The 17,275-nt window shown below is 31.1% G+C and overlaps 1 protein-coding gene across 1 annotated transcript; it reads right to left on the minus strand.

Annotated features, from left to right (window-relative positions):
* Positions 1-1,039: 1,039 nt before the first annotated feature.
* On the minus strand, positions 1,040-15,501 carry LOC109597256 (dynein axonemal heavy chain 12). Its single transcript, XM_049969945.1, has 15 exons — positions 15,163-15,501; positions 14,655-14,980; positions 14,300-14,601; positions 12,528-12,865; positions 11,564-12,254; positions 10,990-11,505; positions 10,574-10,882; positions 9,928-10,515; positions 8,580-9,814; positions 7,628-8,471; positions 6,210-7,551; positions 5,274-5,959; positions 4,693-5,167; positions 2,358-4,639; positions 1,040-2,264 (listed from the first exon to the last, which is right to left on the minus strand). The coding sequence occupies exons 1-15, from the start codon at positions 15,499-15,501 to the stop codon at positions 1,102-1,104; spliced, it is 11,436 nt and encodes a 3,811-aa protein (XP_049825902.1). The 3' UTR covers positions 1,040-1,101.
* Between the last annotated feature and the right edge of the window lie 1,774 nt (positions 15,502-17,275).

A 17,275-nucleotide genomic window follows, 5' to 3' on the forward strand; every position in this document is an offset into this window, starting at 1 on the left:
ATAATGTCTTCGATGAACTACTATGTATCGAGTCGAAATCTACACCATCCTTGCAAATACATTTCTTGGTGATGAATCTAGTGCCACATATTTGACTATTTTGTTTGTTCACATAGCTATAGATCCAACAAAGGGGTCTCTTTGTTGCAGATCAATATTTTTGAATGGAGCACTGATTTAGTTAAAAAATTTGTTAAATTAAACACGTTTTACAATCCGTAGCCTTCCATCATGATTTATCATAATCTTTTGCAGCAAAAGAAATTAAAGTAATCAACATATTAATATTTATGAAGTTTTTAATTGAACCTGAGCCTTAACTTAATCAACCACTAGGTTCTTCATTTTTAGGTGATGAAGTACGTCGATAGTGTGTCCGCCCTACTCTTATATTTTAGACGTCAAAGAGTTAATTTGGAGAGACTCTAATGAATAACATATTTGCATACAGCAATACTTCCGTTCTGTATTATTTTAAGGTCTCTCTATTGGACGCATAGATTGTTATGTTTTATATATTGGTAATTTAAGAATTTATGGTGTGATGATTGTGGTATTATATTAACATTACGATATTGGTTTTATAATTGCGGTGGTGTCGTAAATGAATTGGAATCGCACCTAGATGAAAATTTGATTTTGAAGATTTTTTGATGATTCATCTATTAGAGTGATGCATATAATTTATGTTTTTTTATATTATTTATATTTTGTATCCCATCAGAAAGGCTAAAAATAAATGTTTTAATAAAGAATTCATAGAATACACTGAAACTTTATGGAGCTATTAAATATTTAATCTCTTTCCAAAACTATTATCAGCATAAAAGAAAGATTGATTTTTTAAGCTTCTAAAGTATTACGTTGTCAGTTACGTGTACTCATAGTTGCATAACGTCGGGAACACCTCATATTTGCTTTTAATAGAGAGATACAAATTAACCAAGTGTCAAGACAAAGAGATTTTAAAACATAGAACAAAAAAAAAAAACACATGAATTTTGTTAAAACACATTTATTTTTATATATATTTTAGTATTTATTTTGTTATTTTATATAGGTATATCTTTTATATTCTTTACATTATATAAATAAATAATATTAATTTAATTGACATAATAGAGCAACACTTCTCTTTATCCAGTGAGATGTCTCCTCTTCTGTATCTAATAATATTGGTAGTACGTAATTGGTCGAATGTCCAGTAGTAGACAAAGTTCCTTTTCTCTCAGATGTCTTATACACAGGACAAATATATCGACCACGGGTATCATAATTTACAGTTTCAATGGGTATCAACCATACCACCGGTAAAGTATCATTTAATATTTTTGGATGCAGCTCCTTTAAACACGAAGTAGATCGGCTCCATCGGGCTCCGTCAGTGAATAATCCATTAACATACGCCCCATCTTCTGGTGATATATCCATATAGTCGTTTGCAGTAATTTCAAAATCAAACGTTATTTTATCGATAGGTATAGTGTGTTTTCGTGCATAATTTTGTTTAACGCCGGTGAGAAATGCTTGAGTGAAGAAGAAACCAGATACCCAATATGTAGGAGGTTTGTTTTCTAAATACCACTTGTTTAGAAATGAGACTCGGGCTAATAAATCATTAAAATAATTTGGTAAATTTTTCAAACTTGGGTAAGAGACTCCTGTCCAAGCAGTAGGAATTCTAGCTAAAACGAGAGACGTACCGAACGCTTCTACGCTGGCTGACATAACTTCGAGACCTTGTATAGCCCTTTGCATCGTTTGAAGTGATGCCTTAATTCTACTCAACAACTTATTAAATCTTTGCATTTCTTGTACTATTACCGTATTCATTGATTCATTATAATCAATTGGAAATTTTAATTTGGCGTCTTCTATATTGAATAATCCAGGATGTTTTGACAGTAAATCATTTGTAAGAGACATTAAAATTTTATCTGTTTCACCACCACCTCCGCCAGCACTTTCCCCACACACTTTTAAGACAGAATTTAACATAGTCATAGAATCTTTAAGGTCGCGAGTTATTCCTGCATTTGTATGTAGTCCAAATACTTCTGGAGGATGAGAATGAGGCAAACTCTGAATATGGTTTATAAATGCGTCATAATCCAAATGAGATGGAAGCCCATACCATGTACCTAATTCATTAAATTGATAGTTTGGATCAACAGCGACAACGGGATTTATGAAGTCCATAAGGATAGTTACGATAAGCCTTCTATCCCAGTCATCAGTAACACGACCACCGTAGTTACATTCTCCTGGAAGATAATTTATAAAATAATGAATAAACATGTAAGGTTGTATTTGGTTAGAAAAAATTAAAATATTAACAATAAATCCAAATAAGTTACCTATTAAGTAAGATAGTGCTTCAAAAGGATCGTCATTTTCATTTATAAACATCTGTACTTGCTGTACCGAAATATCAAAATCGGAATCATTAAATCCGTATTGTATATTCCAGCCTAAAGGTCCAAATGTGCGTCGTTCTTGTACAACGGCATGAAAAAAGGCCAAACCATAAAGTAGCCTGACAAACATTTCACTATTTTCGGGACACCCGTTAAAAAAGTCAGGATTTTTTACTGGTTCATTAATATAAGATTTCAGTAAATTATTTTGTAGACCCGCAGGTGATTCATTAGTCATCTTTACGCCTTTCTGCAATATCGTTGATGGAAATTTATCTGATGGATAACTTGTTAACCATAGTCTAAATTGGTCATGAGTATTCCCTACGTCCAGCTCCTCAAATATTCTTTCTAAACTTGGCATCCATGAAGTTGCTAAATGACAATTTTGAAGGCATACCCAACTACCATCTTCTTGCCCTCGTTGTATTAGAGATTGAGCTATAGGCCCTTGGCCTTGACCTAAAGAAATATAAAAAAATTTTTTTGAGTATCCTTTTTCTTCCGAAAACTTTACTAGTGCCCCCATAGGGTCTGTTCCGGGAGACAAAATAAATATAAGAGGGCTTAAACAATAAGAATCAGCATATGAAATGGATATATTAAATGGAGGTGGTTTTATATAACGCTCATCCATTTCATTGGATACGAAGTTTGAAATGCATAACAACATTTTATCTGGGCGAAAAAGTCTTACAATAATTAATCTTCTAAATCCATCTAATTTATTATCCCATGGCTCAGGAAAACTTCCATTTTCATCAAAATTATCATAAATTTCTTTCCAATCAGTGTGATATTTAACAAATGATTCTCGAAATCCGGCAAATATTGGTAAACTATCAACTCTACATATTTCATCCCATGAACTCTTTGGCAACCAAGGTGTTGGGTTTTCATATGTATTTTCCATAGATATTCCCCCGGTAAGGAAAAACATAAATTCTTTTTCATTTAATCTTCCTTGGGATATCATGATTTTTGAGCATAAAATAAATGAAAATAGAAGCTTATCTTTCTCAAATAATGATCTAGTTATGTTAGAATATAAATCGTAGGTGAAAGCATTGATTAAATTTAAACATCGGGTTTCAATTTTTCTAGATTTTTCTGCTCTTTGAATAGAACCTATATAAAGATTAATAAAAGAATCCAAAGAGTATTGATACATTGGATCAATATTGGCCAGATCTGATATACAGTAATATAACACAGCTGAAAATTCAGAAACTGACTGATACTTAAGACGAAACTCTTCAATTGATTTTTCGATCTCCAGTGATTTTTCTTGTTTTTCTATAATTTCAGATGAAAGTATTTTTGAATTATCTAAAATCTGTATTGCATTTTCATCTTCTAAAATATCTCCTTGAGATTCAGACAGAGTTTTCAAAATTTTTTCTTCACAATCTAAAAGAGCTCCTCTATTTTTAGCTTTTTGAACAATTAAATCTTCTTTAAGTTGTTGTAGATCAGGTTTTTCTACTGCAACTACAATTCCAAGAAGCTGATCTTGGAGTCCTTCTATAGTTAAAGCAAAATTTATGATAGTCACTCTATTAAATACTTCTGGCAAATATTGAGGATTACGATATTTTGAAGTAATATATAGTTTAAAATTGCTGTTATATACTATGACATTGTCACCCAATCCAATAACTTCAAGACCAGCTTGTTTAAAAACTTGTTTAAAAAGTAGAGGATCCAATGGTGCTTCTAGTTCCTCTCCAATACTTTCTATTAAGACAGGAGTACCACTTTGAATAGCAATTTCTATTCTTTTCATATAATCGGAATGGGAAAATTTAACGACAACAAGATTATTCTTCTTTTCCATTCTTTTTATCCAGTTAGCTGCTTGATTTTGGGGGTCAATAAACAGCGACCATCTTCTAGAGTTATCCATTATAATTCCATTCTCAATTGAAAATTCATCTCTCGGAAGCCCATCAATACCCCAGTTTTGTATTTTCACATCTGATCCCAACGATGTTATTATGTTAAAATCATCAGCACACGGTATCTTTAATGATTTTACAAATTGATGCCAGTCTGCGATTAATCGTTGTCTTAAAACTGCATTGAATGGTGAAAGGTAGCTAATTATGCCGCAAGATATAAGAATATCACCAGCTATCCCATCATATTGTGCTTGTAAAGAATTAGCGGCTGCAGTCCATCTGGTTTTTTCGCCTCCAAGTCCTCCGATAAGCTTCTGAGCTCTAGAAACAAAAATTCATTTAGAGAGTAAACTTACCAATTAGATTATTCGAACCTGATTAATTTGTTATTACATAAATCCACGTTACTTTGCAACTCCTCTTGTTTGCGTACAGCTTCTTCAAGATCTGAATTTAATTTCTCCAGTTTTTCCTCCAACTGTTTCACCAAATTTCTTTTCTCTCGAAGAATGGACATTGTTTGCTCAAACTCTTTCTCAGCAGCAGCTAATTTAGCTTTTTTAGGAGCAACTATTTTATTTACCGTATCATATTTTTCCATGGCTATTATCCATTTACAAAGTCCTTCAGCAGCGCTCGAAGCCTTAGCTACCACTTGCGGTTTGAAGTCCTTATGAGTTAAATATTCTTTTTTAATTTTTGCCATGATTTCAGGTTTAATATTGTCTTTGTCGAAATCTTTTAAAGCTTGCAAAAAATTAAATTCTCCAAGAATTCGAACACTTGGTTTCCAATAGTCGTTTATCATTTTACCAGTTTTAGGATCAGGTATTCTTTCTGCCTTAATACCTAAAATATTTAACTTTTTTCGATTACTGGCAATTAATAAATAATAAAACATAATTAATTTTGTTTACGCATACTTTCATTTGCAGTAAACTACAATGTGATTTACCTTTAATTATGCATACCGCAGCCATTACTAATTTAACAGCATCTGGGGGATTTTTCATAGATTTAACAAGGGTTATGTCTGTTGGTTTTAATGTATCTAGGGCAGCTAGGGCTTCATTCAAGATTGGCATGGCTTCAGCTAATTCTGATTCACATTCAAATTTTAAAGCTTGTGACAAAGCTGCTTGTTTGTTCGCAGCTTTTTCATCTTGTTTAACTAAACTTGCAACTTTTTCAACTTCTATGGTTTCCTTCTCGATTTGTTGTGTCATTTTAGTTGCGGTACGACTCATTTCTTGAAGCATAGGTTGCAAAGCAGCAAGTGATTTCTGCATTTCACCAATTGACTCAGCCGCATGAGCAAGTTTTTCTAATCCTCCAAGGTATCTATTTCTTGCCCTTAATAACTCATCTTGTTTCTTATTTGATAGTTCAGTAAATGAACGTATCAGTTCCAAATATGACGCAGATGTAATAAAAACTTTTCTATTTGCTATATTAAAAAACTCTATACTAGCATTTCGAGCTTCAATATGAAAATATTTACAAGCTGTTACTGATTTACTTATAATGTCTTCAGGTAAGTTTATATTTGTCATCCAGTTCATGGCGATTTCTTCTAATGCAGAAGCGGGCCAATCATTATACCAATCAATGGAACAGCAGTTAATAAGTGACGGAAAGAGTCTGTAAATATAAAAACATATTAGTCAAATTTTATTAGTCACTGATAGTGACTAAATTTTATTTGATGAATAGAAGAAAATATTTTTTATACATATATTTTACAAAGTTTGCTAAACCAATAAATGGAAAGCAATTATTTTTCACGTATCAAAATTGGATGAACACCTATTGTAAGAAGCACCATATCAAGACTTTATTAATTAATACTCAAGTTGTTAGGACAAATAAACATAAAATAATATTTACAAACCTTAATCTATTTCTAAAGGAACTTCCAACAGGACTAAAACATAGTAAAATATGTGTCTTTTCTCTACACCGCTTCGTAAAGAATAGGAAAATATGCAATGCAGATATATCCAAATTTCTATTGCCACCTTGAGCTGCTAATCTTACTAAGTCCAAAATTTCCTGTTTTTCATCAATTTGATACATATTTGGTACTTCCCCAGAATTTAACAAACAATCAACGTCTTGTAAAAATGCTTCCATTTTAATTTGTCCCTCGGTGATGAGAAAAGTAGTATCTTTACCTCTTCCTCCCGATTCTTTTAACACCTTCTTAATATCATCTCTCCATTCATTAATACCATAATTACTAGTTATTTCTGGTTGAAATAGCTTATGACCAAATATTTCGCTTCCAAGTCTGGTTAATGATTGTCTTCCAGAACCACTAATTCCTACTAAAAGACCACTACCGCAGCTCATAGTTAAAATTCGACATACTTTTGAAAGATGTTGTAACGCATAGTCAAATAGTACTATATCCATTTTATTTTTATGAGATGAGTTATATTCGCTTAAGCAATTTTCAGCTAATCGCAAAAATTGATCTAAGTCGACCACTTCTTCATAACGTTTATTTGTGTCAGAATCTGTATCAAAATATGAGCCAAACATAAGATTCTTTAACGTTTCTTGAGTTACTGGAGAACCATCACCACTTTCTTGAAACAATAATTCAAAGTTCTCTCGAAATTGTTCAGATACAATTTGTTTCAATTTTCCAAATAACCAATCATTATCATTTTGATCAATTAATCGATCTCCAAACACTCTTAATGTTTCATGAGCCCAAATTTTCGCAAAAGTGGATTTAGTTTCTGCATTTTCTTTTTTCAACATGGCACAACCTTGAATTAACCTCGAAAAATCTCTTAAGTTAAATACGTAATGACTTTTAGAAGGGGTTGGTCGTAAATATTCCATTGCTGACTTAAAAACGTTGTAAGTTGCGTTTACAACTACATTTACAATATTAATTATTTCACTGGGAAATCCATTGTTTTTCCAACCAAGTAATAATATATTAGAATATATTTTCTTCATACTCTCTTCAGAAAAGTCATTTATTGAAAATATATTAAAATGCCTTAAAAATCTGGGATATATATCTTGTCTGCTTCCACCAACCAAACCCATAGCTCCGATAAACAAAACGTCATGCAAATATAAAGGTGTAGTAGCTTTTAGATCATACCAATTCTTGTGATCATAATATTGTCTTAAAAGTTCCAACGGTGGTTGTGCACCATATTGCTCTTTCTGAGGCATATTGACATCGTCAATAAAAATTACTGCCATTTTTCCTAAAATTGATGAATAATGAACATAATAATTTAATTTTAATATTCTTATTTAAATGAACCTATCATTATATTTTACCTTTGGGCGGTCCATAATGTCCTCGTTTTCTTTTATTTAATTTAGATATAACTAAATCCTGACACTGATTGGCTGATATTTGTACTGTAAATGTAATAAATGATGGTTCATAATAATCTTTATCGATTTGATTAATTAAAAGATCTTGAATATAAAAACTTTTTCCAGTTCCTGTAGGACCCATAATAAGTATTTGTTTTTTAAATCTAATGTGTATATCGACCAGCATCATATATCTCAACGTATCAATAGTGGGTATTAGAACTTGAAGAATATTTTTACTCTCTTCAACTCTTAAATTCCTTACAGTGTCGAAATAGTATTTCCAACTACCTTTTAATCTGTAATAATACTCATAATCGATAATCAAACCTTCAGTTGGTAAGGGAACTAAGCCAAATTCGATATTTTCGGGAAACGGATATTTTTGAACGGCACCCCTCCACAGATTTTTAAAATAATCATCAAACTTTATCCTAGAATCTTGGTCTAAAATTGCACCCAATCCCCAAGATCCTGCTTGTATTAAAGTTGCATGAATCCATGTTGTTAAATGTTTTATATCTTCCTCTTTTTTAACTGAATTATTTAAAGCATCATCCAGATACATTTCTATTAAACTCAGCATTGTAGTTACTAGACTAATTTCACCAGGATAACAATATTGTCGACAATGTTTTCGTATAAATGACAAGCACGGAGGCACCATCCATTCTATTAGTGTCGTGAGCAATTCCTCATTTCCTTCACACCATTCTGGATTGCACTTAGGTAGCCATGATTGAAAAAATGGTAACCAGCCTAATGTAGCTGATTCCATAAAAATCATTCCACATCTCGACACCTATAATTTAAAAAATTTAGATGATAAAGCTGATTAAAAAGCTCTCTTATTGTAGTTAAAGCAAATTAATTTTGCTTTAATTACAATAAAGGGTAAAATTATATTTACTGTTGCCGGAGATGCTTGTTCTAGGTCCATAACTTCAAAAATTAAGGACATGCTATTTGAAAGAGTCATTACTTCTCCAGACATTAAGCACAATTTTTTATTATCATCCAATACACTATTCATATTTTCTATCCATACTGCATCCACAGGTCCATCAAAAATAATCCATTTTCGATCAGGCGATTCATCAGTACAGAAATTACGGTAAATAACGGCAACTACTCCATCAAACCATTCGTAAGATATGGGATCGAATTGTCCATATAGTTGTCCCATTGTTATCGCTTTTGGATTGACTATCTGATATGTTACAACTTCTTCGTTTTTGCCCATGTTGTGAAGTTCAGTAAGGGTGTCAGCTAATACTTTCAATGTAGATGATTTTCCAGCATTCGTTTCCCCCACGATCATAAATCCCCATCTTACAATCATCATTTCATATGTTTGGATGATTTTTAATAAAAATGAATCTTTAGGTTGTAAAGATCTATTTCTGGATTTATTTTTCATAACTTCAGTCATTACGTTATAGTCAGCCTGAGTCAGTACAACTCCAGGAAATAAATCAGATATAATACCATCAAAAAGAGGTAAATCTTGATTCAAAAATTTTGGCAAATTTACGTCCAAAATGGCTCTTAATAACTGTACATCTTCAGATTCCTCTGGTGATTTTCTTTTATTATTACCTGCAGCTGATAAAACTGATTTTACAGCTCTCATTCCATAATCGTAATGATTTTGTGATGACAATTGTTCTGAGCACAGTTTATAGGTTGTAACAATCTTCACTGATAAATTTCTTGCATCTACGAATCCGTAAGAATACAAAGAAATTTCTCCAATCATAGCATAATCAGGAACCATCATTGCAACTGTCCGAAATAATACTTTTAAATTATCTGGTAATTCTGATCTACCCGCATAACCGGGATTCATTGTAATGCATACGTAACAAGCTGGATTTAATTTTAATTCCGTGCCTTCGAATAAGAATTTTTCTGCGTGTGCTCGAACGGCAAAAACTACGCAAGAGATTTGTTGAGCCACTACGGATAATACTTCCACATCGATTCTGTTGAACTCATCAAAGCAAACCCATGCTCCGCATGACGCTAGTCCTTTGAAAAATTTACCCATTGCTTTGTAATCCAATCCGTCAGAACAGTTGAATACTACACATTGAACTGCGAGAGCTTTGGCTAAATCTTTTGTAGTTTCTGTTTTGCCAGTTCCTAAAATTTCATAATTTTGATTACTGGCATTTAATGGTTAAGGTTATAGAATATTTTAATAAACTGTAATTCTAAAACAGTAATTGATATTAACATTTTTGCGAGCAAATTACCTGCAGGACCCTCTGGTGCTCCATTTAAATGAAGATGATAAGCACCTATTAATGTTCTGTAGCATCTATCTGTCAGCGGTGTAATTACAAGTCTATCGGAGTTGCCCAAATATTCACATGCATATTTTACCGAAGCGTTGATAAGCCTAACGTAGCAATCATCATTCTCTAAATAGTATCTCATTTGTGCTAACCATTTAAATTCTCTATCATTATTTACTTTGTTATCTTTCATTTCTGCAACAACGTCTTTTGCATGAACATCTATTACAATTAAGGCTTTTGTAGTTATTCTAGATAAATTGGTCAAAGTTGGATCTCTGATTAGGTCCACAATTTCTTTTAAAGCACCTTTTAATTGTTCTGAAAGTTTGGGTAAATTTAAATTCTCCTCATTATTTAAAGCCTTATGAACATTAGAAGTCCAGTGGACTTGGGATATAGCCAAAACTACTTGTCCGGGCCATCGAATAATCCATTTTGTTCTTGGCAACATTAAATAGTTTTTGTTGCTTTTAATTAACTGATCTCTGACAGATATAACCATTTGGTCTTCTACTTGTATTAGCCATTTCTCAACACTCCCACCTTAAATATTATCATTTTCTAAATAACCCATTAATATAAATATAAAATTGCCAGTTACCAGCTTCTTTTGTATTAACGATATTCTTAAAGTTAATTTTTTCGCCTTCACCACTTAGCATGGCGTGTACTTGCAGAGTGCTGTCAAAATCTAAGGAAGCGATTGCTTCAAAACACTTCTTTAAATGAGGTTGAACTCTCAGAGGGTTTTTAGTTTCTGATAATATTTCAAGCATTTCATCATTAGAAAGAAAGAAAAATCTTGGAAAATACAAACGTTTCTTTTCCAAGTAAGTAGTCACACCATCATTAATTTTTTCCAGTAATTCATTACAATATATCATCGACTCTAAGAGACCCTCCGAACTGCCTAAAATGTTTTTGATTTACTATAAGTTAAATTTTAAAAATTATTTATCTATTTATTAATTTGAATTTGGTAAAATTAAGTGTATTCATTGATTAATGTTACCTCACCTATTTCAAATACTCTTGGATCACTTATAACGACACCAATATATCTTTTATATATATCATTTACTTCCTTAAACAAATTACCTTCCTCAGGCATTTGGGCAACGATGTCTTTTGAAGAAAATATGGGCAATAGGTATAACCATTGTGCTTGTACCTTGCCCCATTCGTCAATTGTTTTATTTATTCTTACTAGTTTGTCATAAAACACTCGTACCTCAGCCTCATAAGGTTTTACAAATACGCTGCCCCTCATGGTTAACGCTTTCAAAATATGATCATCAAGCACTACTTGAACGTCATCCAAAGCAGTTAAAATTGGAATTCCAGTTTCTTTGAATAAACCGGTTTTGAAAAATATTTCTTTCCATTCTGCCTGCATTTTCTGTAGATTTTGATACAACTCTCTTTCTTTAGTAGCTCCCGAACTTATGACGTCGTATTTGTCCAAATCGTCTTCTAAGCCCATAGCCATCATCTTATTCAGGGTGGTACCAGCATTAGGAGTTAAATCGAATCCTAACAAGAAAAATTTTAGTAATGTTTGTAGCCTTCATAAAACAGTGACAAAAATTACCTGCAATATCTGACATATCTTTCCAATGTCTTTTCATTAATGCATCATTACACATAATTCTCATCATGTTGGCAGCGGGTCTAAAATTCTTTAAAAATTGTAAAGCAGTGGCTGTTAATTTGAGAGGCCCCGGCCAACTTAAGAGATCTGGATCATCAACAACACCAAAAAATCTAAATACACTATCTTCTCCTGGAGGTGCCCTTAACTTTATCCTATATGTCTTCTGTATTTTCAACAATTCTTTAGAGTATTCATCTATCATGTTATCTGTATCTTCAAATGACAAAAATTCAAATGGACCATCAAGCCACACAGCGATACTTCTATTTACGTTTAAACAAACTTTTAGTAAATGATAAAAATTATAAACAATATCAACCACTTCTTCAAATTGTACAAATGGAGTTATGTTAAATCCAAGACAGTTTCTTTCTTTATTTATGAAATTAATTTTTTTTTGTAAATCTCTTAGTACTGCCATAAAATTTGACATGGTTTGCATATATTCTCTTGCTCTGGCGGCGTCATCCATATCGTCCAAAATAGATAGTTTCGGACATAAATCTGCAAGAGTATCATGAACTTGTTTTATATTGTTTTGTAAATTCACCTCAGCTTCGTATTTCAGTTGTTCATATATTGTTGAGTTAGTATCTAAGACTTTTTGAATCTTCTTAATCCAATTTATCTACGACATTAGGCATTAGGGAGAAATAAATGTAAATATATCTGATTAGAGATGTAGCAGAAGGAAATTGTAAGAAAGTAAAATATTAAATATGTTTGTTAAATATATACAAGTTTTGTAAATATCTTTATTGTTTGATATTTCTGAAAGAGTTGAATGATAAAAATTGACTTAAAGTTATTCATTTATATTTTTATCTTATTGTCAGACATATCCAGATGAGTCAAAAATCAACAAATTTGTGGTTTATAATAATGTTTAATAATAACTTACTGTGGTTGTATTTAACTCCATATGTTCTGGAGTTAATGTTCCTAAGTTTATCAACTTTGTTAAGTTATATAACATATCTTGCGTACGAGCTTGAAGGTCTTGAAGAATTTCAGACTTTACTTGCAACATAAATTTCCCCTGTTCAATTAATTCTTCAGTCGTCTCAGGTTTTTCTAAAGCAATTCTTGAGATTTCCTCATATTTTTCACATATTTCAATATTGTCGTCTATATGAAATTTACACATTTTGTTAAAAATATCTGAACTAACTTTATCAAGAGATTCTTTTATGATTTGGACATAATCTAACAGAACTAATTGCCCAATATCATAGAATTCTGAACATAGTAATATAATACTGTATGTGTATTGTCGAAAGCTTTCCAAATGTATGCATAAATTTAAAAACAATTCTAATGTAATTTCTGTATCGTCATCCATTGCTACACCATTGTAGATCTAGAAAAATGTATATTTTGAAAATAACTGCTAATTTTTAACATAAGAAAATTATTGAAAAAATGTCTGTGACAATTTTTTGTGTCTTTCAAATTATGTGGTGTTCTAACAACAGTTTTTAAATAATATAACATGAAAGTACCGTATATAAACTCCTTTAGTTCCTGATAATTCCAAAATGGTTCTATATAAACTAGAAATACTTAATATAAGTTCCGGTTTTGAGGTAAATTGCCCTATAAATATAGTAAAATTCTTTTTATTTAATTTATTATGTTGAAGATGTAGATGACTACATTTTGAACGATTATTAAAATTCACTTACAGAAAATGTTTCAAAAAGATGAGGAGTTTTAGATCTATTCTAAAAGAAATGTGCAGTAGTGTATTGTCCGTAAGCACTCAAATAATATATTTTGAGACGATATTTTCGTCTTGTATTGGATGTGTAAACCACGAATACCCAATCAATAGTTTACGGCGGATTTACTACAGGTACACATGTGCAAAGAACGGGACGCCTCTCATAGTAAATCGTAACCATGGAAAAAAAATGTCAACATCAGAAACAGTTAACAAGTACACCAAACATTTCAATTCAATTCAAATTCCGATTTAGGAAAGTTGTAGGCAGAAGTTGATGTATCAAATCGGGAATTGATCAGTCAGGATGTAACTGCTGCCAAGTCTTCGGTGAAACAATACCAGGATACCAGGATCTTTTTAAATTCCTTCAAAATTTTACGTTGTTTAAACATCTTGGCACAATAAATGATGTTGACGACAATAATTTAACCGTCCAGAAATAACTAAATTAATTTAGTTAGTCGTTAGACGAACGCAGCAAAAATCTAAATATTTCAAAAAATTGTATGTTTTAATTGTGAGAGAGATTTTAAAATACAATATTTAGGTTATACTGTGTTTCCATAGAACAAAAAATAAATATATACGTTTTAAATAAAATCTCTGAGAGTAGGTTTCAATCACGTTTGTAAATCCTCAGTAAAACGGAAAATGTTAACATGGTTATTATGTTGCAGATATTATTGTACTACAGATGATCCCAGTTGCCCAGAAAGGATGGATTGTATAAAATAAAATTATCAGAAACTGGGTAATACGAATAATAATGTATACAGGATCTTTGTGTATATTCAGGGGAAATTTTTAATATTAAAATATATCTCCACCCTGTGGAGTATTGTTGCCAAAAGAACTTACCATGTCAAATCCTTGATGTAATTCAGATACATAGAAAACGATAGGTTCAAAATGTTTAAATAAGCTCCCTTTTATTTTATATAAGCTACTATTGATAAATTCATCTGTAATGTTAATAAAAATATACTGTTGTTCAACTACATCTTTTCTGTAGGCGTCTAATGTTGTATAATTCTTGCAGTTATCAACTAGCTTCATTATGAATATGTGATAAATAAGGGCTATATCTTCATAATTAGGAACTATCTGTATTCCTTTGTTAATTTTAAGAGTTAATTTCATGTAGGGTACTCTGTCTGGATCAGATACAACATTTACCATATAATTAATTGTTGTAAAAAGTGCTTTCCCTATATAGACTGAAAGCAATCCAGTACAACAATTCAATAACCTAAATGAATCAAAATATTTTCACCATAATATTAATTTATATAATAAGTTTACCTATCCATTTTGTCTTTGTTTAAATTAATTTTTTCTTTTTCCACATGTCCGACAACTTTTGTATAAAATTTATTAATAATCAGCTTCACATCATTAAGAACTACGTTAAATTTGGAATCTAATTCAGATAAAGTAAGTGCTTCTTGTCTCCAAGTACTCATAGAAAATAAAATTTCAGGCAGTGATACACATTCTTTAAATACTTTTCTCGCCAGAGGCTGATGAAGCATCCACTTATTTTGAAATTCATGTCTAAGCCAAAGATAAATTTGATATCGTTCCGTTTTTCCTAAATAGGCAAAAGGACCCGGTCTACATCTTTCAACCTAAAATGAGCATCAATTTATTGTTCTGTTGAATGAGGTTGTTACGATAATACCTCTTTTACTGGTTGCACTTTCATATTGACACCTGCATCGTGTGTTAAAATAATGTAATTTTTTTTAACTTCTTGCATTATTGTATCAATAATATGAGGATATTTATTCTCCAACCCTTTGGCATTTACCATTTTTTTCATGTCTGCCTCTAAAAAACGAGACATGGCTGTACTTGGACATTTTTCAGCGTATTTTCTAATTTTTTTATGGGATTTGTTAAGTTTAGGTACTTCGGGGTACAAAGGCGTTAGTTGATGTTTTAATTCACGCACTTTTACTTTTCTGGAGTATTCTGCTTGATAATCCAAAAGCATGTTTCTTTTAATTTCTTCTATATTAAACTTTTTTAATAGATCATCTGATATTACTGATTCGACACATTCGCTTAAATCCTGTGGTTGGTATTTTGTTCTGGCCCGGACTCTGCATTTTCCAAGTGCATTAGATTTCTTAGTAGATTTATCCATTTCCATGTATTAGTTTTTTAAATAAATTTTTGTGTGTGTCATCAATTATGTCAAAAAACAATTTGTCGTAATTTAATTAGTTTCTCGAACACGTCAATATTGAAATAAATGAGTGAATATATAAACTTTAATTGATGCATTAGTGTGTACAATCTAAAATCTGTCGTTTTTGTTACACAAATTAGATCACTTAATACATTCAATAAGTTAATAAATTAAAGCTTGGCTTCATTTTTAAACTTGAACTGAATTAATAGTTAATGGGCTAAATAATACTAATAAAACTGTTGAGATAGATTAATTACAGCAGGAACGACTACACACTCAAAAGGAACCAGTGGAAGGAGTTGAAAAGCCTCACTATGGCCAATTTTATTTATTTTGGATTAAATATATTATTCTTTAGAATTTATTACTAAAATATTAGTTCAGATCCTTTAGAGATATCAAATGTATCAATTTTGATGTTTTATAACTTAACTTTTATACTTTAAAAATTATTATCACTTTATTTTTGACTTTAATAAAACATTCCTTTGGAACACCTGCGGACTTGGAAACACTTATATGAACTTGACTAATAACAATTTATTAGTTATTTGACTAATAACAATTTAATGCATGTTTCTTGTTAATCGTCGAGGTTTAATAATTATTATAATAAGATGGATAATGGTTGTTATTCTAAAATGGAAATACGTGAGGTGCATTATTATTATGATTTAGCGAACATTTAAATCTTTATTGAGGCAATCAAATTATTCAACAGTGTGAACTATATGAAAACAGTATCGAAACTATGGCAGCAAATGTTACCTGAACTATTAATGGTACCTTCGGCCATTAAAAAACGTCAGTTTACATAGATGAAATAAATAAAAAGATATAGTATAGGTCATAAATAAGAAAATACAAGAATACCATTTTCTAGGTAAATTATACAAATGAAAGCGAGTATGTCCTTCGTGTTCGGCGCACCAAATTACATTGTAAAATAAAGTTTCCATAGTTCCGGTGTTTTGTAGGTCACCACTTGGTCACATTATGTTCACTAAAATAAGTATAGTACACTTGCTGTATAATAGAAAAACATTTTCAAGAATATTTATGTGATTAATCTTTCAGAGCAGTTTAACTGAATTTTCGATTGGTTCTGGGATTTATTGAACTAGACCACTTTCAAGTTTTATAATGAGGTTTTCGTATCAATTGTAATGAAAACATCTTTTCAAACATGTAATCTAAAAATAGAGTCTATTTTCACATCTGATCTTAATTATTCAAACAAAATATGGTTAGATTACAACATAGCGAAATTTGTCAGTGTTTGTTTACAATAATCTAACATTTGTTTAAAATTAAAATAATTTTGAGTAAGGAAGAAAAATCAACGGTATTAAATTCGTTTATTCGTAAAATAACCGAATTATACCCGTTGAAACTTCAAGTCCCATACAGTTGCCATATTTAATTAAATATATGAGATTTCATCAGCTCTAACTCAGTTATTTTGAATTCGATTCAAACGATTTTAGTACCGTTGTACGCATAATTGAATTACCTTTCTAATTAAATATCATTCATCTCGTACGGAATTGCCCTTCACTCTGGACGTTAATTTAAGTACAATCATAATTTGAAAAATTAAAATATACCGTTAGTTGGGTACTTGTTGCAAAGAAACAATTATGCATGTTTTCCATCGTCAACGAACCCAAAATATCTTAAGCTATGTCAAAGAAGATTATTTCGAAAAAAATATATATATATAAAA

Source organism: Aethina tumida, chromosome 7, assembly GCF_024364675.1.
Source record: "Aethina tumida isolate Nest 87 chromosome 7, icAetTumi1.1, whole genome shotgun sequence".
Taxonomy (NCBI): Eukaryota; Metazoa; Arthropoda; class Insecta; order Coleoptera; family Nitidulidae; genus Aethina; species Aethina tumida.